The sequence below is a fragment of the Spodoptera frugiperda genome, chromosome 14 (genome assembly GCF_023101765.2).
Source record: "Spodoptera frugiperda isolate SF20-4 chromosome 14, AGI-APGP_CSIRO_Sfru_2.0, whole genome shotgun sequence".
NCBI lineage: Eukaryota > Metazoa > Arthropoda > Insecta > Lepidoptera > Noctuidae > Spodoptera > Spodoptera frugiperda.
The window spans coordinates 8,943,160-8,970,911 of NC_064225.1; the positions used below are offsets into that span (position 1 = coordinate 8,943,160).

Below are 27,752 nucleotides of genomic sequence, written 5' to 3' on the forward strand. Positions count from 1 at the left end.
GAAATGGCCAATGGAACTTCATACTCACATAGAAATCACAATAAAGTTATACTCCGTCAATTGTCGATGGATTTTCAAAATTCTTTTTTTGTTCGAAAGTAGATAGTTCTGAGGTGGTCCCATTGTCACCAAGTTAGGATCTGATGATGGGATCTTAGAGAAATCGAGGGAACTCCTCAAATATTATAGGGAACTATATAGTGATTTTGGTATATTCATCTAGAATTGAAGCATTTACAGTCAAAAAGTAACCTTTTGAAGAGGTGGAACTGATGAAGAAGACCAGAAATGGCCAATGGAACTTCATACTCACATAGAAATCACAATAAAGTTAATTAAGTGACTGTGACAATACAAATAAATAAAGTAGTTATTGAGATAGAGAATTTTAACCGACTTTTTAGTTGCGATACTGAGTATCGCAACTAAAAAGTGTGAAATAAAATACTTTTTACAAAAAAATAAACCGACTTCACTAAAAAAGTTAAAAATAACTTTAATTTCCGAAGTCGGTGTAACAAACAAATAATACCGAGAAACACCGACTTCCGAAATTAAAGTTATTTTTAACTTTTTTAGTGAAGTCGGTTTATTTTTTTGTAAAAAGTATTTTTGTAGTTATAAATCAGTCGTTAGTCAAATGACTTATTTTTTTTATAAACTTTATTATTTGTATTTCTTCTATGTACAAGGGTAATATTTAGTCGTTTGTCTAAATGCACGTTAAGCTAGACCTTATTCAGTTTGAAATAAGCTTTCAATTCGTTTGTTTTGTTATATTTTTTGTTGAGCACTTTTCTACAATAAAATAAATATTAAACTTAACATAAAACTAGTATTAAATTAAATTAAGTTTATGTTAAATGGTCGCTGTTGAACGATGTTTCTTGTGTTTTTTAAAGAAAAATATACCTTAAATCTTAAGGGACAATATTCAAAATGGATTGACATGTCTGCTTGTGTTTTGTATGTGTGTGTGAGTAGTTCTAATTGGTGTGTGTTTACAGGCGACCTACCATCGTATCTAACTCGTTTCCAATGGGACATGGCGAAATACCCCATCAAGCAGAGTCTGCGTAACATCGCTGATATCATCAGTAAACAGGTTTGTATTGTATATGAATAATAATTGTTATGGCTATTTTGAAGCTGAACATTAATTTCTAGATCTTTTAAGGCTTCAATTGGAAGTTTCATTATCTATAATATAAAAATGGGTTTTCCTTCCTGACGCTATATCTCCAGAACGCACCAACCGATTTCCACGGTTTTGCATTCGTTGGAAACGTCTCGGGATCCGTGAGGTTTATAGCAAAGCAAATTCAAGAAAATTTTAAGAGATTAGCAGAAAAACAGGGAAAATCATTGATACATAGATATTTGTTGATATATTCTAATCCACTTGAATTTTATATTATAGCACCTTAATTACATAGGACTATCTATAAACTCTATAACTTACATAATGTCAAATGCAATATTACAACTGAAAATCTTAAAACTTGATACTCTCGGATACATGATACAAGTTTAATTAAAAGATTCACGATCGCCTATGAACGACAGATAGAAACTTTTCCACTGTCTATCATAGCCGATAAGAAAGCATCATGTTTTAAGTACATTTTGACTGTCATATAAGTTTTTAAGCTGACTTGGTCACTAACACTATCATTAGAACTTGAGACGTGATATTTACCATGTTCATTCTCCGTTATCGGAAACTCATTGTTAACAATTTGGATTCTCGTTTATAGCCAATGAACAACAGCTTAAACTTTTGTATATGTAATAAGAATAACGAACGACTGATTAATACTACACTCCTATCCAGGTGGGTCAGATCGATGCGGACTTAAAACAGAAATCGTCCGCCTACAACGCACTCAAGGGCAACTTACAGAACTTGGAGAAGAAACAGACGTAAGTATTCCGTAATATATTAATAATAGCTTTTGCCCGCGACTTCGTTCGCGTGGAATAGTGACTTCCGGCAAATTTTTGGTTTTAACCACATAGTTCCCGATCTCGCGGGATCTCTTCAAAAATGAGATGTGGAAGATATTCCAGGGAACTCTTCAAAAATCAACATAATGAGCTCTGCGTTTGAATTTAATAGATGTATACTCACTTAGGGCATTGAAAAAATAGTTTAAAAACGGACTTAAACTAACTTAAAACTAAAGAAAGCTACGAATTACGAATTTATAACAATTAAAAAAGAAACTATATTACAACCTATCCTCTATGCTATAATAACCAAGCTTAAACTAAATAATACTTTTATTAAAAAAACTAACTACAGTAACTACTAATAATCGATATCAAACTAAACCTACGTTAAATAGTTTAACCAAAAAACCAGGAAAACCCAACAAATAAACTTATTAATTGACAAATACAACGAAACCAATTTAGAATATACGAAACAGCAGGACCACTACAGACAAATAATCATACGAATGATAATACACTATTTCTACGATAGTACCGAAGCGCTCGGCCGATACCCAACCAAATGAATGTAACGAAACCATAGCGCGATCTATTTCGATCCCAACGCCATCTATCGAGGATAAAGACAACTTGGATTATTTATTTATTTATACTCCGTTCGGGCATTTTCTTTGTACTAAAAGTTTAATTATATTGATATTATTTTTTTCATACCTTTTTACTATTTATTTACTTTTTTTCGATGAATTAAAACAATAACATGAACCGAAGTCGAGTAACGATCGACATAGAATTATCTATACTCCGTTAGAGCATTTTCTTTGTACTAAATGTTTTATTATATTGATATTATTTTTTTCATACCTTTTTACTATTTATTTACTTTTTTTCGATAAATTAAAACAATAACATGAACCGAAGTCGTGTAACGATCGACATAGAATTATTTATAAATAATTTATTTCTTATTTTTATTTTTTGATTTTTGAAATAAAAATATATCTATGTCCTTTCTAAGGTTCTAAACTATATCTGTACCAAATTTCAACCAAATCCGTCAAATAGTTGCGGAGATTAATGGTATAAGCATAGAATGTTCGACGTGATTCTTTAATTTGACATAACTTTTTTATTTATGAACCGATTGACATGAAACAAACACTAAATGTAAATTTAAGCATCCCACAATATATTCGTGAAAACCGCATCCAACTCGGATCAGCCGTTTCTGAGATTAGCGCGCACAGACGAACAGACAAACAGACAAACAGACAAACAGACAAACAGACAAACAGACAAAAAAAAAGTTAATTACATTTTTGGGTTCGACATCGACATAACAATAACCCCTGCTATTTTTTTTATTTTTATTTTCAATGTACAGACAGCACTTTTCTACGATTTTATTATATGTATAGACTAGCTACTTCCGCGCGGTTTCACCCGCTCTGCTCGGCTCCTATTGATCATAGCGTGATGTTTTATAGCCTATAACCTTCCTCGATAAATGCACTACCCAACACAAAAAGAATTATTCAAATCGGACCCGTAGTTCCGGAGATTAGCGCGTTCAAACAAACAAACAAACTCTTCAGCTTTATAATATTAGTATAGATATCGAGAAATTATTTAGTCAGTGACCACACACACTCTTATTAGTAGCCACAGAAATAAAATTACTGACCAAACATCGATTCCATACTAGTTTAGAATATAATTTACCTAAAGACTGCGCGGTTGCCGCGGTAGCTGGGCAACTGGCTGCCGTGTAATGGATAGCGGGTTCGATTCCCACACGTAGCAACTCTTTACTTGATTCACAAATGGTCGTTTCGGGTCTGGGTGTCATGTGTATCTTTATAAACGCACCCACGACACAGGAGAAAATCATAGTATGGAGCAATGTTTAAAAATATCTCCTAACTGAATTTTAGTCAAGCGCTTAATTTAATCTAACCCAAGATTGAGTGTAACTATAACATAACCTTAATCTACTGTAAAGTTTGGTAACTTTAAAAGAAACATTATGAACAATTACTACCATACATCGATCGCACACATTCACAATTCTCTAACCAACACTGAGTTGTCTAAAAATACACATAAAACCAATTATGAATGCCCCAACAATATTATTCCTATAAATCTCAACTTGCAATACATCACTTAAAAATATCCCTGACGTATTTTGACAGCAAAAATCCTTCGCAGTAACAAATCCTATTTTATGATCGAAGACGAATAAAGTGCGTAAGACAAATAAAATGTTCTATTTGAGTATATGTAAGTGATTCTCAGGTATTATGCTCTCTGACTATTACTGAACTGGAAAAATAGAGCTACAATATTAATCTGTTCATTTTTTTTATGAATATAACTAGCTAAGTTTAACTTACTATGTTTTTTAAAGGTTTTTAAGCTTTCTTTAAGGGTTGTCTCACATTGGTTTTCTGTAAAGCCATAGTATGTAGCCGGTTTGAACCCAGTATTATAATATTTACAACTATATTATTAACTAGCTACTTCCGCGCGGTTTCACCACCTCTGCTCGGCTCCATCGTGCACATCGTGATGTTTTATAACCTGAGGAAGGCCTCAGCAAATGGACACAAAAAGATATATTCATATCGGTTTAGCGATTTAGGCATAAATAAGAGACACTTTCGTATTTAAATATTTTTACACCCATTGTTCGACTGCTATTGGTCATAGCATGATTTTTATGTAGCATATAGCCTTGTTAGATAAATGCACTATCCAACATAAAAAGAAATATTGAAATCGGACCAGTAGTTCAGGAGATTAGCGCGTTCAAAACTTCAAACAAACAAACTATCAGCTTCTTATTATTTTTATCTTGCAATAATACTAATAAACCTGTAACGTATGTAAACAGCGGCAGTCTGTTGACCCGTAACCTGGCGGACCTGGTGAAGAGGGAGCACTTCATCCTGGACAGCGAGTACCTCACCACACTGCTGGTCATCGTGCCCAAGTGAGTACAAACCATTTATTTTAATATACTCTCGAGTTCGGCTCAAAGCACGAGAAGGAACAGGGTGGTTTTTAGTCAGTAAGAGTCTGACACTCCCTCTCGCCTCACCCAAGGTAGGAGAAGGCATTGGATGATTTCTTCGATTGGATTTCTTGGATGATGAATGGGATGGCTCACAAGGTGATCCAAAACCACTTGTGGCATAGAAATGTTTTGGATCATACGCTGATCCAAAAACTCAGGAAGGGTTAATTAACAAGGTTTTTCTTAGCTACGATATTGCTATACCTTATTTCACGCATTGTCCAATGTCTTCAGTAGATTTCACACATTTTCAGAGAATATAAAGTCTATTAATGTATAACTATGCGTTTAGGCTTAAGTCATTCTGTCTCCTGTGTTACATTCACCGTGGAAAGTGGAAAATATCGTGATTTTCTTCTGCTTTAATAATATCTTCTGGTTTATTTTGTTACGGGTTCCCAGACAGTTATTCATGTCCCTGGGACGCGCCGGACTTCAATGTTCCGGTGTTTTCATGGTTGTATCTACTGTAGATCCTGGCTTACAGGAGTTGCAGCGGTTTTAGGAGGTTGTGGCGTATATTTCTACTTCTACATAAGAATCAAATTCTAATATATTTTGTTCAGACAATGCTCAATTCGTAAGACCATTTGTATTATTGCAATCATCAGAAATGCGCACAAAAGCTGTCTCGAATCATAATCTAGTGCTAAAAGTAACCACAATACTGGGAAATACATCAAACGGAATGCTAAATGCATGTTTGTTTTACTAACACAATGTATCGGTGTAAAATTAGTTTCGATACAATTTTGACTGTGATGTGATGATTATGTGGTACGAAATAAGGGCTAAAGACTATTACTCAGAACGTTTTGGTTGATACAAGCTTGATTTTAATCAAATAAAATACTTAGGCTTCACAGTAAAAGCTAAATTAAATATAGCACTATGATATGAGGGCTTAGTACGAGTTTGCTTTACATTTAACGAGATCGAAACGTGGGCGTGTTCAACGCACTGATTGGTTGGTTTATTCCAGCCGTTCAATTAGAGCGCCGAATGCACTCTCATTTGGATCACTTTAAAAGTAAAGCAAGTAGGTACTAAGTGTAATGATAGACCTGTGGCCTCTTAGTTAGACAAACTTATTAATAAAATATCGGCCTTATTCAGTTTAATTTACATGTAAAAGCGCTATTGCGTAGCGTATGTCTAGAAATAATGATGGTTGTGTGTGAGCAGGTCGATGTTCAACGACTGGAACGCGAACTACGAGAAGATCACGGACATGATCGTGCCGCGCTCCACGCAGCTCATCCACCAGGACAACGACTACGGACTCTTCTCCGTCACTCTCTTCAAGAAGGTAAATACAATTATAATGGAAAGTCTGTTATAGAAACTCTCTTTGCACTGAACACCTGTCGTACTAATTCAGGCCTACGTTCACCTGTCCGCCGTATGGTTGACACTTATAACGTCACCTTTGTAGACATAGATATTTTTAATTGTAGCATAAATAAGTTCAAAAGTCTCCTTCACAGTTCTTTCTTTATAAATATATTATGCTCATAGTCATGTTTACACAACAATACTCTCATTGTTTGTTACATGTACTGCTATTAATGTTCCTAGCGATTAGAATTCTTCATTTCTAAATATTTTTGTTTACCTGTGGATAGCTTTGTGGGTTACATTATGACCACAATAAGTCATTGTTATATTAGTTGTTAGATTTTATAATGTAACTGTTTGCTGTTCCTTAAAATGAAAAATAAAAATAAAATAAAATAAGAAGGGTGATAGATGAAAACTACTTCTGGAAAACCACTTCTAGATACAGACACAATAGGCCACAGAAAGGCAGTAGGCGACACTGATCATGTCAGTACAGTACTTGTTTGTTAAGCTTAAATAGATCAGGTTTAACGTCATTTGGTTTTTTATAAGCATTAGTGACATCTAATAGTACAAGTAAGAGTTTAGCTTTTAAATTAAGAGATGGTTTTAGAAATGGTTATCAGAGTTATAATAAAGTATACTTTAAGCAATCATGATAATCTATAGTATTTTCTTCTTTATGTTAAAAGAGAACATTACCCACTTAGAGTACAATAATTTATGGGGTCCTTAGGGCTGCATTACGTTATAGTACGTTTTACAAAAATAACAAGTAGAAAAAAAATAGAAATAACACTTTATGGATATATACAGTAGAACTCCAATTATCCGAACTCCGTTTATCCGAATCACAAAAATTGTCCAAATATTCTCCCCCCCCCCCCCGCGAAGCCAGTGTTTGCGCGTCAAGTCTTGACTTGACTTGTCTTAACTTGCCGTTGTGCCTACACTGACTTCCCCCCGCAATTTAATTCGATAAAAAAATAGTGCAATATCAAAACGTAGCTTTTATTCTCTTCAATGACATTTTTTTTTTAAATCTGATTATCCGAATATTTGATTATCCGAATGGCTGGTCCCCATTAATTCGGATAGTTGGTCCAACTTGGAGTTTTACTATAAATGAATCACGTATTGGATTGTGTGTATCGCAGGTAGTGGAAGAGTTCAAGCACCACGCCCGCGAGCGCAAGTTCGTGGTGCGTGAGTTCGCGTACAACGAGGCCGACCTCGCCGCCGGCAAGAACGAGATCACCAAGCTCGTCACCGACAAGAAGAAGCAGTTTGTAAGTCAATCTTTTTAATTTGCCATGGTATTTTTTACAAGCCTTTACTAAGCTTACAATGTATATATGTATACATAATATGATACATACATTGCAAGTGAAATGTTAAATACAAGTTTAATTTACATGACCATAAATGCTAATTTCCACACAATTAAATTCAAATAAAAACAAAATTCAATCAAAATTGTATATTAAACAAGCTTCTATGCAGCTTAGCAGCAATTGTTTCTAAAATTATTTGAATTTAAATGGTTTCACTTTATTATCTTTCATTGATAAAGACAATAATCAATAATTACATTAATTAATTATCACATAATAATTACACCCAGTTAATAAACAGGCCCCGTAAATCTTGGGGTTATGTAAACGTGATTATCTTTAAAGCTGTCTTGTCTTTATTTAAACACTCGAGAAGGTATGTTTAGTGCCTGGCCGGACATTTTGCGGTAGTTATAAAATTAAAAATCTTACGATATTTGTTAACATTTTGAGGTATTAATTAATGAAGTCCAAGAAGGGATAAGGGATAGCCCCAAAATTTTGTGATGCCCAACCAGCCCTGTCTACCAAATTATTATTAAATTGCGCTTGCGTTGTGTGAGTGAGCAGCCAGAAGCAAAATTACTCCCCCACCCCAATCCCCCTGAACACTCTTTTAACCTTTTGAACGCCAGGGCGTAAACACATCGGCGCCCCTCCTACGCCAAGCCACAAATTCAGTACAAAAACCTAAAAAAAAAATAGTGATTCCAACATCTTAACGAAAAGTTATCGATAACCAATGAATCCGTGCTTTTCGTTCTATATTTTTTAAATAAATATTATTCGTTGCATTGGTCTTTTATTTAACTTGACCCTATTTGGTATCATTAAACAGCAGTTACTAAGTTCTAAGCAACCTAAAAGCAAACATTAGAACTACAAACGAATAAATCAATAATAACCACTCTAACGTCCGGCCCGCGCGACCGTTTATCACTCTAACGTCCAGCCGCGCACGGCATCCGAACCGCGCGCGACTCGCAAGTTCGTCGTAACAAAAAACCTATACAGGGTGTCCCTGAAGTCGACGTCCAACAGGCACCAGATGATCGGCAAGGTTCCAAATGTTATCAGAAAAATATAAAAAAAAATCTAAGTCCTACAGTTTTTAAATTACAGTGACTTATGTGTTATCCACGAAAAAGTACACCCTGTGCCAGTCTTTTGACTCTTGTTGCTACAAATCTTTATTTTTTCGTCTGCAGTCTTCCTTACATTATCCTGAATAGTGCTCCAGTAATATGGAATCATAAATTCTTAGCCAACTGCTTTAGATTGGAAAACATTGTTAGTTTTAGAGGAACCAAATACTCTGAATAAAATTTTCACCTTACTTTAAGTGGCTGTACTGAATAAATTATGTATGGCGCTAGTAGTGGCAAATTTCACCAAAGTTGGCGCATTTAATAAGAATTATAAAATGGTATAGCACTTTGCACATTATTTCTTAAATTCGACACAAAAAAAGATTTTTCAATGAAACTCCGTTTCGATGAATTTATCTAGACACACGGCAGTGTGTCCGCCAAGTTCGAGCAAAAAAACCGACACACCGGCCGTGGGTTATATTACACGAACCATTTCGGGCCAAGTTCGACCCACCTATAACTCAAAATCTATTTTATCTACGCATATGAAATTTCTAGTATCTATCGAGATCTACTTACTTATCTAAAATACAAAATTTCATTAATGTACCTATTGTAGATCTTGAGATATTGACGTCAGAAAATCGCTATTTTTACTATACACTCACTGACTGACTCACTCATCAAAAACCTAGACCACTTCCAATAGTCGTATTGACTTGAAATTTGGCATGGAGGTAGGTCTTTAGGTCAAGGTAAAGGAAAAAATCTGAAAATGGCCAAGTGTGAGTCGGTTTTAAAAATAATGAAGGTGTAAATTCATACCCCTAAGGAACTAAAACAAAAAAAATATCTATATCTTCCAATGGTCGTACCGACCTAAAATTCGTTACGAAGGTTTGTATTTAGTCAAAGTAAAGTAAAATAAGAAAAAAGAAAATAAACCTTACAAAAATAAATGAAATCCCACCCAAAACATAAATGTGAAAGGATGCCAAGTTCGATAATATTGAAATGCTTCGCCTATAAAAGAAGTGAGATCTAAATAAGTACCAAGTTCCATACACAGACCTCAGTTAAAAATGATATAACTTGGCAAGTTTTAATAGAAAATTATATACTTGACTCATTGCGTTTAGTAGGTTTATAACAAAGTGTGTGAAAACTTGCCAACTTGTTATATCATTTTTAACTGAGGTCTGTGTATGGAACTTGGTACTTATTTAGATCTCACTTCTTTTATAGGCGAAGCATTTCAATATTATCGAACTTGGCATCCTTTCACATTTATGTTTTGGGTGGGATTTGAACTTACTAAAAATTCTTCTAGTGAACTCAAATCATACGTTATAACCTCGTATGCACTAGACATCACTTTGCACGCTATTTGTTATCATCGCGTTGAAAATCAGCGAGGATCTCTTGTCAAACAACATTGTCTGTTTACCCGTGATTTCGCTTGCAGCATTCGTCGGCAATATTATCGCTAGACGAACTGGTGTTGTGCATCTCGAGCCATCGTACCCGGGCTTCGGCATTTTAGTTGAGCACTGGCCTTTTTGCGCCGTGTTGATTATTTATTTTTTAAATTATTTTTTGCTTTACCTGCAATTCCTTGTAACGGTGCAAATAACTCTTTCTCGACAAACTAAAGAATATTTGATGCTTCATCCCGCATTTGATCACAAGGCATGAACACGTAACCTAATCGGAGGATTCACATATTTCTTTTTTTTTATGGGAATATGACGAGTAATTGTGCGTAAGGGTTCATGTACACCATACCACTACCGCGTCGATATGCTGTGTACATGAATCTGCCGCGTCCGTTCCTTTTGATTTTACTACACATTTGACAATGTGTTAGATGCACTATGAACATCATATTGCAATCATTCAATATTATTTACTGAAACATGATACACAACATCAGTTCCTGTAGTAAGTCTAATAAAAGCGAAATCATGAGTAGACAGACAATGTTGTTTGACAAGAGATCCTCGCTGATTGTCAACATGATGATAACAAATCGCGTGCAAAGTGTTGTCTAGTGCATACGAGGTTGTAACGTATGATTTGAGTACACTAGAAGAATTTTTAGTAAGTTCAAATAAATTCATCGAAACGGAGTTTCGTTGAAAAATCTTTTTTTGTGCCGAATTTAAGAAATAATTTGCAAAGTGCTATACCATTTTATAATCCTTATTAAATGCGCCAACTTTGGTGAAAGGAGATGGCTAAATGACTGACCCAGGCATAATAACAAGAATACGAATTTCACGCTAACCCGTATCATTTAAATATTCACTTTTGAATTATTTTGTGTTTAACTAATTCTTATAACTTGGTGAACAAAAATTAACAAAAAATAAGTTTCATAATTGATTTTTTTCTGTTGTGATTTGACATGACAACACGGAAGTAGGTAATGCAAGCTATTATTAGGACATTAGTTTCCCCGAAAATCAAATCGAAATAATTAAACGAACATCAATTTTTAATAACGGTAATATAATGACTTTTTTCTGAAACCAAATAATTGTAAATGTTTTGATCGACACAAAATATATATTTTGTATAAGATTGCACAATCTTACTATATATTTTGTATCTGTCCTTGGTTACTTTGTGTTCATTATCTAGTATAAGCAGAATTGTTTACCTATCTACTTCATATTATATAAATAACTTGCGGCACAGGTACATCAAAACGCCTTGGTAAAAGTTCACAGCAATGTTGTAGTTTGAAGTTTTTGTAACGTTGTTTGACGTAGGAGCGCTACTTTATTTTCAGGATTGCGCAGATATGCCAAGTTTCTGGACCTTTTTAATTACAAAATATCAATTTTTAATTATGCGGCTTTATTTATTGCTAGGTACCATATTTATACAATATTTATTTGTACGGGTTACGACGTCCATACTTTGGTTTAGCCATGTCCTTTGCCACTACTAGCGCCATGCATAATTTATTCAGTACAGCCACTTAAAGTAAGGTGAAAATTTTATTCAGAGTATTTGGTTCCTCTAAAACTAACAATGTTTTCCAATCTAAAGCAGTTGGCTAAGAATTTATGATTCCATATTACTGGAGCACTATTCAGGATAATGTAAGGAAGACTGCAGACGAAAAAATAAAGATTTGTAGCAACAAGAGTCAAAAGACTGGCACAGGGTGTACTTTTTCATGGATAATACATAAGTCACTGTAATTTAAAAACTGTAAGACTTAGAATTTTTTTTATATTTTTCTGATAACAGTTGGAATCTTGCTGATCATCTAGTGCCCGTTGGACGTCGATTTCAGGGACACCCTGTATAGCTACTGAACCGTAATGCCTAGAATAAAGAAAAGAATACCAAAAAAAGATTGAAGAATACTGATCAATCTTAACGATTTTTTTAAATCTTTAGTTAATCTTTAAAATACAATAAAACGGGTTAAACATGAAACACAGAAAAAAAACAGAATTATTTCTACCTTTTTAGAATATACGGCACAACTATTGCATATTTTATCAATAAAATATTTTTACAACAAACTAGACTCATTACCCTTTCTTTTGATGTATATATGATTATATTCGGTTAACACGTTGAATGCGGTACATGCCAATTTTGGCTTGTATTAGTCTTTCGTTTGATGCGCCGTTGAAAGTAGGTGTTTTCTCTCTAGTGCGGGGTTGATTTTTCATAGAAATCCTTTAGTCCAGAAAGAGACAAGTATACATTTAGGTTTGTTACTTCAAATTGTATCCAATAGGTAGGTTTAAAATGTACAAGACATATTCGTCTTTTACCGCACCAGTTGTTAAAAAATTACATTCGGTGCGGTACCAGCCAAAACTGTCTTGTACGCTACCGCCTTGTATCGCACCACAGGCACTAGTCAGTACAGGCCAGTGCAGTCATTAGATACCGACGTATTTTATTTGTGTTTTTGCATTAACTATTAAGTTACAACAGTAACTATTAGCACAATTACAACAGTAACTATTAGCAAAAACGCTAATTTTATTAGCAAAAACGCAAAATTTCGCAATAAGATCGTCGCGATGAATGCACCCAGGAAAAGATCGCGGAAAATGTTGTTAAAAGTGTTTGAACATTCAGGAAAAGGTGACCAAAGTGATGATCGGCACTTCAAAATTGCTAGCGGAAACACATGTGGGACCTCTTCAAAAATATAAATTAAATATTAATGTGTTTGGAATGCTACAACAAATCGCATAAAAATATTTAGGATTGGTGAATTAATTTTTCCTTTACTAATTATAAACATCGATGGCGATATTTTGTTTCACTATATTTCCCTTCCCTATAAAACTATCGATACAACAAACCTTGCCCTACCACCGTGATGCGGTACAAGACGAATCCGTATTGTTATTTAAATATCATATAATTACTAAACTAAAGTTCGTATTCCGTGGCGACGACAAATATATCTAATTGAATATGTCAACTTGCTATTGCAACTATAAAATTATATATTATTATAAAAACCAAAGATTTATTGGGCAAAACTTTTTCATTTGTTTACAAACCATTATCGTCTTGTATCGCATCAGAATAAAAAACGGTACATGTCATAATTGGTATGTATAGCACTGAACGTAATTCGTAGTTATAAAGTCTCGCATTCAACGTGTTAACCCTAAGTATTGTAATTAAATCGAAAGAAAACACTACTCGTAATTTTACACATCAAAAAACCTGAGGAACACATTGACATTATTATGGAATCTTCAATGAATTTAGTATATTTTCTTTGAAAAATGTATTATTTTGCTTATTACGAAATGTATTTCGATATTTTATATACTATTGTAATGCAAAGTATGTAAAATATGTATAAACAAAACTAAAAGTGGCCAACACCAGACCGGCCATTTTTTTCGAAACAACAATCGTTTGAAGTTAAAATTAGACTAGATTTATCAGCTAAAACTGTGATATTTATACATCATCGTAAAGCACAAATCTTCTAGTTTATTTTGATGTATAACACTTGCAAGATAAATTAAATAAAACTGTAGTATTTACGACATAATTGTTGGAACTCACTAAAACACTTCAAAAACGAGTCAACTAACTTTAAAAATTTATATTTTGTTTGTCAAAGCATATTACAACGCCATATCTTATTTTTTCGTCGAACAATTTATTCAGCTGTATAGATAATCAGTCAAAACTCACCAAACAAGACCGTATTTTAAACTAGAGGGAGTTAAACAGAACTCGTCACTTTGGAAACTATAGTATCCATGGACGTATGACGCTCATTTTTTTTTGGATACCGTGCTATCCATGGACGTTAGAGTGGATAAGGTACATCACTAAAGTTCTTCAGTAGTCATTTGACTGTCAGCCATTTTTAATATAGCCTCGCACAATAATAATGCTTCAAATTTTAATATTACCACCGATCATAATAATAAATGTAGTAAAGCACTAGCAGACTCCCGTAGCGCTAATGACGTCACCGCTTGACGTCCATTCCCGTCTGTGGCGTACAGGTAACTGTCTATGAGCTCTTACATAGGGATGCGCGAGAGTGGACAGTAAACTATCGATTTAAGGATATCAATTATAAGTTCTTTTCCACATTTTTTAAATATTATACATTAGGAATATTCAGATACAAATATTTGTCAGTAAAAAGTAATTTTCAAAGTAATAGTAAGCTACTTTCAATAAAATATTTCATAAATTTGGAATATAAGTTACCTTACCTACCCATCACTAGCTGACGTGTCTTGACGTCTGTGGCGTGGGGAAATACACAATTTTACGGATTTCGATTAGCAATATTTGACGATTATTTTTTCTTGTGAATTCAAATAATGAATATATCTTTGTGTCAATTTACAATATTTCACTAAAGTAGTTTGAAATAATAGGAAAAAGAAACACCGAAAACTTAATTTAGTATATTTATTTTGTACTAGCTTCCGCCCGCGACTCCGTCCGCGCGGATGTCGGTCTTCGCGTGGAAGTTTTATTTCTCCATTTTGAGTAACTCTGACAATGTCACTTATAAATATCTATTGGACCCAAATACGGTCATAATAATTAAGGAGATTTCTCTATTGAGCTACTGCTGTTGAGCTCGCGTTCTCGTTCGCGTTGAAACTGAAAAATAAAGATTTTTTCTACGTATTTTTCCAGGATAAAAAGTACCTATCCTATTTATGCCCAGGATATAAAGTATAATTATACCAAGTTTCATCGAAATGGAACCGTTAGTTTTCACGTGATGCCTGAACTTACAGACAGACAGACAAAAATTAATCACTTATTTGGGTTTGGTATCGATCCAGTAACAACCCTGCTATTTATCCTTTCAATATTTTCAGTGTACAGAATTGACCCTTCTACAGATTTATTAATGAATGAGAGTGTTATAAACGTAAGAGTAGACAAATATAATCAGAAAGCTCCGAACTGCTAAGCTATCGGGAGTTATACGTGTTATTGTAAGTCAACCATAAAAGATAGACATTTGCTGTCGTGGAATATTTTTTAATCAATTTTAAGGAGAACATTTCCGTCATACATGATTTCTGTGTAGCTTTAACCATTAAGGCTGCACACGCGACGGAAGCTTAAAAAATGGAGTAAGTTCTCCTGTTTTCCCTACATTTCCCTTCACTGCTCTGCTCCTATTGATCGTAGCGTGATAAAAAGTATACCATAACCTGCCCAGAAGTATGAAGAATAATTGTACCAAGGTTCGTTAAAATCTGTCGAGTGGTTTTTATTTCTATAAAGAACATACAGACAGACAGACAGACAAAAATTTTTCTGATTGCATTTTTGGCGTCAGTATCGATCACTAATCACCCGCTGATAGTTATTTTGGAAATATATTTCATGTACAGAATTGACCTCTCTACAGATTTATCTATACATATAATAAAATCGTAGAAAAGTGCTGTCTGTACATTGAAAATAAAAATAAAAAAAATAGCAGGGGTTATTGTTATGTCGATGTCGAACCCAAAAATGTAATTAACTTTTTTTTGTCTGTTTGTCTGTTTGTCTGTTTGTCTGTTTGTCTGTTCGTCTGTGCGCGCTAATCTCAGAAACGGCTGATCCGAGTTGGATGCGGTTTTCACGAATATATTGTGGGATGCTTAAATTTACATTTAGTGTTTGTTTCATGTCAATCGGTTCATAAATAAAAAAGTTATGTCAAATTAAAGAATCACGTCGAACATTCTATGCTTATACCATTAATCTCCGCAACTATTTGACGGATTTGATTGAAATTTGGTACAGATATAGTTTAGAACCTTAGAAAGGACATAGATATATTTTTATTTCAAAAATCAAAAAATAAAATAAAAATAAAATAAAAATAAAATAAAATAAAAATAAAATAAAAATAAAATAAAAATAAAATAAAAATAAAATAAAAATAAAATAAAATAAAAATAAAATAAAAATAAAATAAAAATAAAATAAAAATAAAATAAAAATAAAATAAAAATAAAATAAAAATAAAATAAAAATAAAATAAAAATAAAATAAAAATAAAATAAAAATAAAATAAAAATAAAATAAAAATATAATAAAATAAAAATAAAATAAAAATAAAATAAAAATAAAATAAAATAAAAATAAAATAAAAATAAAATAAAAATAAAATAAAAATAAAAATAAAATAAAAATAAAATAAAAATAAAATAAAAATAAAATAAAAATAAAATAAAAATAAAATAAAAATAAAATAAAAATAAAATAAAAATAAAATAAAAATAAAATAAAAATAAAATAAAAATAAAATAAAAATAAAATAAAAATAAAATAAAAATAAAATAAAAAATAAATTTATTCCGGACATACAGCGCCATCTATTGTTCAATTTCGTACTTATAGTACGGAATTGAACAATGTCGGGCTGTTCCTATACTCCGTAGATAGATGGCGTTGATCGCGCAATGGTGTAATTACAATTGTTCAGTTCATGTTATTGTTTTAATTCATTGGAAATTTGTTTTTACAAAATAGTAAAAAGCAATGAAAAATATAACATAATACAACTTTTAGTACAAAGAAAACGCTCTAACGGAGTATAGATAATTCTATGTCGATCGTTACACGACTTCGGTTCATGTTATCGTTTTAATTCATCGAAAAAAAGTTAACAAATAGTAAAAAGGTATGAAAAAAATTATATCAATATAATTAAACTTTTAGTACAAAGAAAATGCCCGAACGGAGTATAAATAAATAATCCAAGTTGTCTTTATCCTCGATAGATGGCGTTGGGATCGAAATAGATTGCGCTATGGTTTTGTTACAATTATTTGGTTGGGTATCGGCCGAGCGCTTCGGTACTATTGTAGAAAATGTGTATTATCAGTCGTATGATTATTTGTCTGTAGTGGTCCTGCTGTTTCGTATATTCTAAATTGGTTTCGTTGTATTTGTCAATTAATAAGTTTATTTGTTGGGTTTTCCTGGTCTGCTGGTTAAACTTTTTAACGTAGGTTTAGTTTGATATCGATTATTAGTAGTTACTGTAGTTAGTTTTTTTAATAAAATTGTAAGTCTAATTTATAAATTAATTAGATTAGATTTAAGTCGTTTCTTTTAAATTATTTAGTTTAAGCTTGGTTATTATAGCATAAAGGATAGGTTCTAATATAATTTCTTTTTTAATTGTTATAAATTCGTAATTCGTAGCTTTCTTTAGTTTTAAGTTAGTTTTCATCTTAAGTTCGGAAAGATTATAATATTTCTTTAGTTAAAGTCCGTTTTTAAACTATTTTTTCAATGCCCTAAGTGAGTATACATCTATTAAATTCAAACGCAGAGCTCATTATGTTGATTTTTGAAGAGGTCCCTGGAATATCTTCCACATCTCATTTTTGAAGAGATCCCGCGAGATCGGGAACTATGTGGTTAAAACCAAAAATTTGCCGGAAGTCACTATTCCACGCGAACGAAGTCGCGGGCAAAAGCTAGTTATAAGTATAAGTCTTTTGCCCGCGACTTCGTTCGCGTGGAATAGTGACTTCCGGCAAATTTTTGGTTTTAACCACATAGTTCCCGATCTCGCGGAATCTCTTCAAAATGAGATGTAGAAGATATTCCAGGGAACTCTTCAAAAATCAACATAATGAGCTCTGCGTTTGAATTTAATAGATGTATACTCACTTAGGGCATTGAAAAAATAGTTTAAAAACGGACTTAAACTAAAGAAATATTATAATCTTTCCGAACTTAAGATGAAAACTAACTTAAAACTAAAGAAAGCTACGAATTACGAATTTATAACAATTAAAAAATAAATTATATTACAACCTATCCTTTATGCTATAATAACCAAGCTTAAACTAAATAATTTAAAAGAAACGACTTAAATCTAATCTAATTAAAAAAAAAATTAGACTTACAATTTTATTAAAAAAACTAACTACAGTAACTACTAATAATCGATATCAAACTAAACCTACGTTAAATAGTTTAACCAAAAAACCAGGAAAACCCAACAAATAAACTTATTAATTGACAAATACAACGAAACCAATTTAGAATATACGAAACAGCAGGACCACTACAGACAAATAATCATACGACTAGTGCGCTAGCGCTTCGGTACTATCGTAGAAAAAGTGTATTATCACACTTTTTCTACGATAGTACCGAAGCGCTCGGTCGATACCCAACCAAATGAATGTGACGAAACCATAGCGCGATCTATTTCGATCCCAACGCCATCTATCGAGGATAAAGACAACTTGGATTATTTATTTATACTCCGTTCGGGCATTTTCTTTGTACTAAAAGTTTAATTATATTGATATTATTTTTTTCATACCTTTTTACTATTTATTTACTTTTTTTCGATGAATTAAAACAATAACATGAACCGAAATCGTGTAACGATCGACATAGAATTATCTATACTCCGTTAGAGCATTTTCTTTGTACCGTACTAAATGTTTTATTATATTGATATTATTTTTTTCATACCTTTTTACTATTTATTTACTTTTTTTCGATAAATTAAAACAATAACATGAACCGAAGTCGTGTAACGATCGACATAGAATTATTTATAAATAATTTATTTCTTATTTTTATTTTTTGATTTTTGAAATAAAAATATATCTATGTCCTTTCTAAGGTTCTAAACTATATCTGTACCAAATTTCAACCAAATCCGTCAAATAGTTGCGGAGATTAATGGTATAAGCATAGAATGTTCGGCGTGATTCTTTAATTTGATAACTTCATAACTTTTTTATTTATGAACCGATTGACATGAAACAAACACTAAATGTAAATTTAAGCATCCCACAATATATTCGTGAAAACCGCATCCAACTCGGATCAGCCGTTTCTGAGATTAGTGCGCACAGACGAACAGACAAACAGACAAACAGACAAAAAAAAAGTTAATTACATTTTTGGGTTCGACATCGACATAACAATAACCCCTGCTATTTTTTTTATTTTTATTTTCAATGTACAGACAGCACTTTTCTACGATTTTATTATATGTATAGATTTAAAAAATGTCGTTTTTTTGACGTCTATAGACGTCGGTGGCGTGTTTGGCACGATTTCGTTAGACGTCTATAAACGTCCGTGGCGTTCAAAAGGTTAATCTAATGCAAACAACAATGGTTCTTAACTAACTAAACATAAGGTACTAAATACAATAATTTAATTTCTCCAGGGTCCATTGGTGCGATGGTTGAAGGTGAACTTCTCCGAATGTTTCTGCGCCTGGATCCACGTCAAGGCGCTCCGTGTCTTCGTCGAGTCCGTGCTGAGGTGAGCCAATCGATTTACGACCTTATCAATAGTAAAGTATAATGTAAACTGGGAAATTATTGTTTAAACCTGTTTTACTGGGAGGTTTCAATTTGCTATTTTTATTTATTTATTTTATTGCTATAGAATTCACATACAGATATTTCATTGGTATGTTACATACTTACTAGCAGTATTTTTTATTGCAAGCAGTATAATTTTGTAGTTGACATAATTATACCATAATTTGAAGGTTGTCATTAAAAGAGGAATTTAAATTGACATATCAGAGTACTTAGTAAAATAACAACCTCTGTTTCTCTTACGACAGTTATATTATAACTGTAAATTAATAGGGTAGATGACTAATCGCCGCGTTTTATTTTGATGTCTGTCTTGTTTAATCTAATCTAATTAAAATATTAGACGTCGTTTTTTAGTTAATTTATTTGCTTATTATCAAGTCTTTGACTGCCAATAGAAAACTGTTGAAGGCATATCCTCCGCTAACGTTGGTCACCGGTGACCGACACGGCGTTCAATGTGTTAATGACATGAAACATTACCCCCCCAGATACGGTCTGCCGGTGAACTTCCAGGCGGTGGTGATGGTTCCGTCGCGCAAGAACACGAAGAAGCTCCGCGAGGTGCTGCAGGCGCTGTACGCGCACCTCGACCACTCCGCGCACCAACACACCTCCTCCGCACAGGACGTACGTACCTACTGTATACTCTCTACTAGCTTCTGTACGCGCACCTCGACCACTCCGCGCACCAACACACCTCCTCCGCACAGGACGTACGTACACACTGTATACTCTCTACTAGCTTCTGTACGCGCACCTCGACCACTCCGCGCACCAACACACCTCCTCCGCACAGGACGTACGTACACACTGTATACTCTCTACTAGCTTCTGTACGCGCACCTCGACCACTCCGCGCACCAACACACCTCCTCCGCACAGGACGTACGTACCTACTGTATACTCTCTACTAGCTTCTGTACGCGCACCTCGACCACTCCGCGCACCAACACACCTCCTCCGCACAGGACGTACGTACCTACTGTATACTCTCTACTAGCTTCTGTACGCGCACCTCGACCACTCCGCGCACCAACACACCTCCTCCGCACAGGACGTACGTACCTACTGTATACTCTCTACTAGCTTCTGTACGCGCACCTCGACCACTCCGCGCACCAACACACCTCCTCCGCACAGGACGTACGTACACACTGTATACTCTCTACTAGCTTCTGTACGCGCACCTCGACCACTCCGCGCACCAACACACCTCCTCCGCACAGGACGTACGTACACACTGTATACTCTCTACTAGCTTCTGTACGCGCACCTCGACCACTCCGCGCACCAACACACCTCCTCCGCACAGGACGTACGTACACACTGTATACTCTCTACTAGCTTCTGTACGCGCACCTCGACCACTCCGCGCACCAACACACCTCCTCCGCACAGGACGTACGTACACACTGTATACTCTCTACTAGCTTCTGTACGCGCACCTCGACCACTCCGCGCACCAACACACCTCCTCCGCACAGGACGTACGTACACACTGTATACTCTCTACTAGCTTCTGTACGCGCACCTCGACCACTCCGCGCACCAACACACCTCCTCCGCACAGGACGTACGTACACACTGTATACTCTCTACTAGCTTCTGTACGCGCACCTCGACCACTCCGCGCACCAACACACCTCCTCCGCACAGGACGTACGTACACACTGTATACTCTCTACTAGCTTCTGTACGCGCACCTCGACCACTCCGCGCACCAACACACCTCCTCCGCACAGGACGTACGTACCTACTGTATACTCTCTACTAGCTTCTGTACGCGCACCTCGACCACTCCGCGCACCAACACACCTCCTCCGCACAGGACGTACGTACACACTGTATACTCTCTACTAGCTTCTGTACGCGCACCTCGACCACTCCGCGCACCAACACACCTCCTCCGCACAGGACGTACGTACACACTGTATACTCTCTACTAGCTTCTGTACGCGCACCTCGACCACTCCGCGCACCAACACACCTCCTCCGCACAGGACGTACGTACACACTGTATACTCTCTACTAGCTTCTGTACGCGCACCTCGACCACTCCGCGCACCAACACACCTCCTCCGCACAGGACGTACGTACCTACTGTATACTCTCTACTAGCTTCTGTACGCGCACCTCGACCACTCCGCGCACCAACACACCTCCTCCGCACAGGACGTACGTACCTACTGTATACTCTCTACTAGCTTCTGTACGCGCACCTCGACCACTCCGCGCACCAACACACCTCCTCCGCACAGGACGTACGTACCTACTGTATACTCTCTACTAGCTTCTGTACGCGCACCTCGACCACTCCGCGCACCAACACACCTCCTCCGCACAGGACGTACGTACCTACTGTATACTCTCTACTAGCTTCTGTACGCGCACCTCGACCACTCCGCGCACCAACACACCTCCTCCGCACAGGACGTACGTACACACTGTATACTCTCTACTAGCTTCTGTACGCGCACCTCGACCACTCCGCGCACCAACACACCTCCTCCGCACAGGACGTACGTACACACTGTATACTCTCTACTAGCTTCTGTACGCGCACCTCGACCACTCCGCGCACCAACACACCTCCTCCGCACAGGACGTACGTACCTACTGTATACTCTCTACTAGCTTCTGTACGCGCACCTCGACCACTCCGCGCACCAACACACCTCCTCCGCACAGGACGTACGTACACACTGTATACTCTCTACTAGCTTCTGTACGCGCACCTCGACCACTCCGCGCACCAACACACCTCCTCCGCACAGGACGTACGTACCTACTGTATACTCTCTACTAGCTTCTGTACGCGCACCTCGACCACTCCGCGCACCAACACACCTCCTCCGCACAGGACGTACGTACACACTGTATACTCTCTACTAGCTTCTGTACGCGCACCTCGACCACTCCGCGCACCAACACACCTCCTCCGCACAGGACGTACGTACACACTGTATACTCTCTACTAGCTTCTGTACGCGCACCTCGACCACTCCGCGCACCAACACACCTCCTCCGCACAGGACGTACGTACACACTGTATACTCTCTACTAGCTTCTGTACGCGCACCTCGACCACTCCGCGCACCAACACACCTCCTCCGCACAGGACGTACGTACACACTGTATACTCTCTACTAGCTTCTGTACGCGCACCTCGACCACTCCGCGCACCAACACACCTCCTCCGCACAGGACGTACGTACACACTGTATACTCTCTACTAGCTTCTGTACGCGCACCTCGACCACTCCGCGCACCAACACACCTCCTCCGCACAGGACGTACGTACACACTGTATACTCTCTACTAGCTTCTGTACGCGCACCTCGACCACTCCGCGCACCAACACACCTCCTCCGCACAGGACGTACGTACACATACTACCTGATATTTACTAGCTTTTGGCCACGGGTTCGCTCGCGTTCCCGTACAATAGAAAGTACCCCACAGGGAACTTTAGTTTTAACTTTAGGAATAATTCATATGTTATTCCAGACCACAATATATCCTTGTTCCAAATTTCATCCCGAACTTTTCAGCTGTTTTGACGTGATTGCGTAAAGGTGCTCCACACAGCGGTTATATAACGTTATACAACATTGTGTAACATTTATAATAGCATGTAACATACTCTACAACCACTGTTATAATTTGTTTAAACACAAATGTTATTGTTACACATTGTTGTATAACGTTATATAACCGCTGTGTGGGAGCACCTTAACACACACAAACTTTCACACTTATATACAGGGTTAAGTTTAAAACACCAACAATCTCTTAGGACTATGTTACTAACATCATTTTTTTTTTTTTTTTTTTTTTTTTTTTTTTTTGTATTATCTTGCGATCGGCTTTAAGAGCCTTTAGCAGATTAGTTGCGGGAATTGGAAGGTGAGTGAGAACTGTTCCCCCAGTGAGGATTACGTCCCTTGTTTAGTTGGGCCTATTATTGAACAAGGTCCCAAATGTGGAGTCTACTCAGTCTTCTGGTGTGTAGCGGTTCGCATAATGCTGTTCCTAGCGTGTTAGTGTGCGCCTTTATGCGATCTTTGTAGGCTTTAGCTCTGTGTTCAGCTTCCTCTTTTATGGTCCTCATTTCTGTGTACTCATGTAGTTCACTTGTTCTTATAAAGAGAGGTGCATCTGTGATGATTTTTAGTGCTTTATTCTGGAACCGCTGTACAATCTCCACATTTGAGTTCTTTGCAGAGCCCCATAATTCAATGCCATACGTCCAAATCGGCTTGATTATAGTTTTGTAGATCAGTAGTTTGTTTTCTAGGGTGACATGTGAATTTCTGCCAACAAGCCAGTCAAGGTTTCTGAGTTGCATGTTCAATTCATCACGCTTTTTCATGATGTGTGTTTTCCATGTTTGCTTCCTGTCCAGATGAATGCCCAAGTATTTAGCAGAATCTACGTGGGGTAGAACGTCGCTCCCAAGTTTGATAGGGGGGCAGTCACCCTTTCTCAATGTGAAGGTGACGTGAATTGATTTGCTGGGACTAGCTTTGATGCGCCACTTTTCAATCCACTTGTGGACTTTGTTCAGGTGTTTCTGTAGCAATAGGGAGGCCATGCTGGGGTCTTTGTGATTACTAAGCGCGGCAGTATCATTGGCGAATGTGGCAGATAATATATTGCCTGTAGTAGGTATATCCGCAGTGTACAGGAGATATAGGGTGGGACCCAGTATTGAGCCTTGTGGTACGCCAGCTCTTATGTCATGAAAGGATGAGTAGGAGTCATTTACCTTCACTCTGAATATTCTATCTTCTAAATATGATTTGAGAAGGAGGTAGAAGTTATGTGGAAGTAGATTTTTTAATTTAGAGAGCAATCCCAAATGCCAAACTTTATCGAAGGCCTGTTGCACATCGAGAAAGACAGCAGAACAGTACTGTTTTTACTCAAACGCTTCTCTAATTTTGTCAACTACGCGGTGAACCTGTTCAATAGTTGAGTGGCCAGTTCTGAAGCCAAACTGATGTTGGGGGATGGCGTCACTATCATGAAGTACTTGTGTTAGCCTCCGCAGTACGATCCTTTCGAACAATTTTGATAGTGTTGGCAATAAACTAATTGAAATAACTAACATCATAAACAACTTTTGCTCTCTCAATTCAACTCAACTTGTATAATGAGATATATTTGACTGCACGGTTGACGCAGTGCCTGGGTAACCAGCCAGCCGCGCAACCTGTAGCGGATTCGATTCTCTTTATGTGATCCATAAAATGTTGTGTCGGGTCTGGGTGTCATGTATATGTGAACTTGTTTGTAAACGCACCCACGACACAGGCGAGAATCCTAGTGTGGGGCAACACTTTTAAAAAATAAATAAATAAACAATATATCCCTGTTCCAAATTACATCCCGATTAGCACAGGAGAAAATCTTAGTTTGGAGAAAAGTAAAAAAAAATGTATTTTACACTTCATTCCATATACGCAGTGAATTAGCGAACTTAACACCTAGAGCATCATTGAATACTACGGTCAATTAAACAGTATCTATGGTCGTTAAAGGTACACGTCCACAGGCCCGCATCGTACGCATCCCACGCAACGGATTTTAGTTTGTCTTGTATAGAAACTCATACAACTGCATCGGCAATGCCCACATGCGATGCGTACTGATGACGTCATACGGAATTCGTACGTTGCGTACGATGCGGGCCTGTGGACGCTTACCTTTACACACTCGTTATACCTTTAGTTTACAATCAACGTAGGCTAAATACTCACGAAAGCCCGTATATTATCATGGGTCCCTGTCATGGTTTGAAATTAGTCGAACAACCTCAAACAACATTAAAATTGTTTGATTATATATGTTAATTTCAATGCCTTTGTGTTTCCAGAACGCGGAGCTGGCCGGTCTCGGGTTCGGTTCGTCGGAGTACTACCCGTATGTGTTCTACAAGATCAACGTGGACATGTTAGACAAGGCCTAACCACGTCGCCACGCTGCATAAACCCCCGTTATATTAGGTGAGGCACCAGACTCAGTTATGTGATAAACTAATAGTATTCCAAATAGAACGCTTATCGTCCAGCAATATGTCACTGTTGCACTATTGTTGGACTACCACAATAATATCAATATCAACAGTCTATAAGACGTGTCTACTAAGGTAAGTAATAGGCTGTTTCTCTCCTACTCTTATGTGGGAGAGCCATGCTTCGGTATGAATGGGCCATCTCGACCGGAATGATACGACAGCCTCACAGATAACCTACGTGAATCAACACTTGCATTGTGTGAGTGAGGTTACCGGAGGCCCAATTACGAGATCTTCCCAATCCCCGATTCACCACAATTTTAAATTCCTAACCCCTAATATGACGGCAAAGCACTAGTAAAGCCTCTAGTGTTTCAAGTATCCATGGGCGGCGGCGATTGATTACAATCAGGTGATCCGTCAGCTCGTTTACCGGCTTATACCATAAAAATTACTAATATAGTTACTTTCTGTTGCAGGTAATGTTACCAGGTACTTTCTCCTGTGTCTGACCACGTAATGGTCGCGCAATACCATGAACTATCATCGTACAATTTATTTTACTTATACAACATATCTATACGAAATTTATCATTGGCCCTTGAAAAAAAAATCCATATTTTTCTATATGTACAGATGTTTTTGACATAATTTTGTTTTGTGACAACTTTAAATCATATTTTTTTCATTTACAAACTGGTTGTTGATATAATGTTTGTGTAATTTATAACTATTATATATATCTATGTTATTTATAAATAAGATGCCATTTTGAGAATTGAGATAATTAGAAAACAAAGAATATAAAAATTGTTGCAATAATAATTCTTGATGGAGCTTACTATTATGGCTTTTTGTTGAATGTTAAATAAACACTGTTAATAAATAAATAAATAAATGATTGAGTTCAGTATTATACTTGAGTTGCGTAGTGTAGCGTGACGCATGCAATGTATATTAAAGTAAATAACATCAGATGCAAACTATGTAAATAAGAACATTCCTCATACATGTGTGTAGTACATAATAAAATATTATTCAAGTTACTGTTTTTTCTCGTTTTATTTTAACTGTTTATTGTCGGTGGTGTTTACTAATCTCTACTTGTTTTGCTACTTCTTTCTTCTTCACCCATTTTTTTATCTCTATACATAAAAATCTATTGCTGTTCGTTAGTCTCGCTAAAACTTGAAAACAGCTGGACCTATTTGGTAAATTTTGGTCTTGAATTATTTGTACAAGTCCACGGAAGGTTTTAAAGGTGAGAAATAAATGTTTGAGATGATACGAAGTCTGCCAGGTCAGCTAGTTATCTATATTTTTGAGGGGGAAAATCATGGCATAAAATGGATTACCATTTTATGTAATACTTGAACAATGAACTCACCCTTCCGAGGATTAGCATTACTTCTGAGTTCAATATCCAGTATTAGTAAAAGCTTCCTATATTCCATACCTTACTATACTATTCTGGGTGCACATTTGTGCTTTGTTAGGAACATGCAAGTTTATGGCTAAAAATAAATGTATGCTATAACAGTATTATAGTATTAGTAAATGAGAAATGGAAATTCAGTAATCTTCGATTAGTTTTAATTTATTTAGCGACTGATGATATCCGGCTCAGCTCCATTGAGGTAATAGGGCCTGGGACTGTGGTACTTTTGCTCATTAAACTGTATAAACATGAAAACCTTAAACTAAAAACCACAAAATAACTATTTTTGCCTGTGTCTACCGTCTACCCACTGCTAATTTAGAAGTTGATGCCACAAGCATCAACTTCTAAACTCGCAGTTTGTCCATAACAATTAAAAAAAAACATGGGCCGAATTGAAAACCTCCTACTATTGGAAGGGGAAGTCAGTTAAAAATCTATATTATTATTGTCTAAACATGATGGTTTATCGTTTCCATGATATTAAATACTTTGATATTGGATTTTCCTGTTTATTAAAGTTGAATTTCACATGAATCAACTGGGCAAAGTAACTCTTGAAGACTTTTTGGCTCAGTTTCTTTGATCCCAAGTTCTTTTCAGTTAATTATCGTAAACAGTAACTATATGGATGA

The 27,752-nt window shown here is 36.1% G+C and overlaps 1 protein-coding gene and 1 long non-coding RNA gene across 8 annotated transcripts in view; one reads left to right on the plus strand and one right to left on the minus strand.

The window, feature by feature from the left end:
• LOC118279264 (V-type proton ATPase subunit C) overlaps positions 1-26,730 on the plus strand; it is a 37,529-nt gene extending 10,799 nt beyond the window's left edge. For 3 of the 5 annotated variants that reach the window (XM_050698421.1, XM_050698422.1, XM_050698423.1), the window contains exons 5-13: positions 1,008-1,105; positions 1,835-1,923; positions 4,853-4,951; positions 6,221-6,344; positions 7,534-7,665; positions 19,498-19,595; positions 20,149-20,373; positions 25,539-25,668; positions 26,159-26,730. In XM_050698421.1, the coding sequence (XP_050554378.1) occupies positions 1,008-1,105; positions 1,835-1,923; positions 4,853-4,951; positions 6,221-6,344; positions 7,534-7,665; positions 19,498-19,595; positions 20,149-20,373; positions 25,539-25,620 (947 nt within the window). In that variant the 3' untranslated portion in view covers positions 25,621-25,668; positions 26,159-26,730. The remainder of the gene's footprint in view (positions 1-1,007; positions 1,106-1,834; positions 1,924-4,852; positions 4,952-6,220; positions 6,345-7,533; positions 7,666-19,497; positions 19,596-20,148; positions 20,374-25,538; positions 25,669-26,158) is intronic. The other 2 variants (XM_050698424.1, XM_050698425.1) reach the window with 1 other exon arrangement.
• On the minus strand, positions 20,360-22,626 carry LOC126911403 (uncharacterized). 3 transcript variants are annotated; one of them, XR_007705956.1, is made up of 5 exons: positions 22,482-22,626; positions 22,310-22,395; positions 22,052-22,223; positions 21,450-21,707; positions 20,380-20,503 (listed from the first exon to the last, which is right to left on the minus strand). It is a non-coding gene; the product is annotated as an uncharacterized LOC126911403 (long non-coding RNA). The 3 variants fall into 3 exon arrangements; XR_007705955.1 differs by lacking the exon at positions 22,310-22,395 and having other exon boundaries at positions 20,360-20,503; positions 22,052-22,309; positions 22,396-22,528; XR_007705954.1 differs by lacking the exons at positions 20,380-20,503; positions 22,310-22,395 and adding an exon at positions 21,220-21,363 and having other exon boundaries at positions 22,052-22,309; positions 22,396-22,528.
• Positions 26,731-27,752: the final 1,022 nt, after the last annotated feature.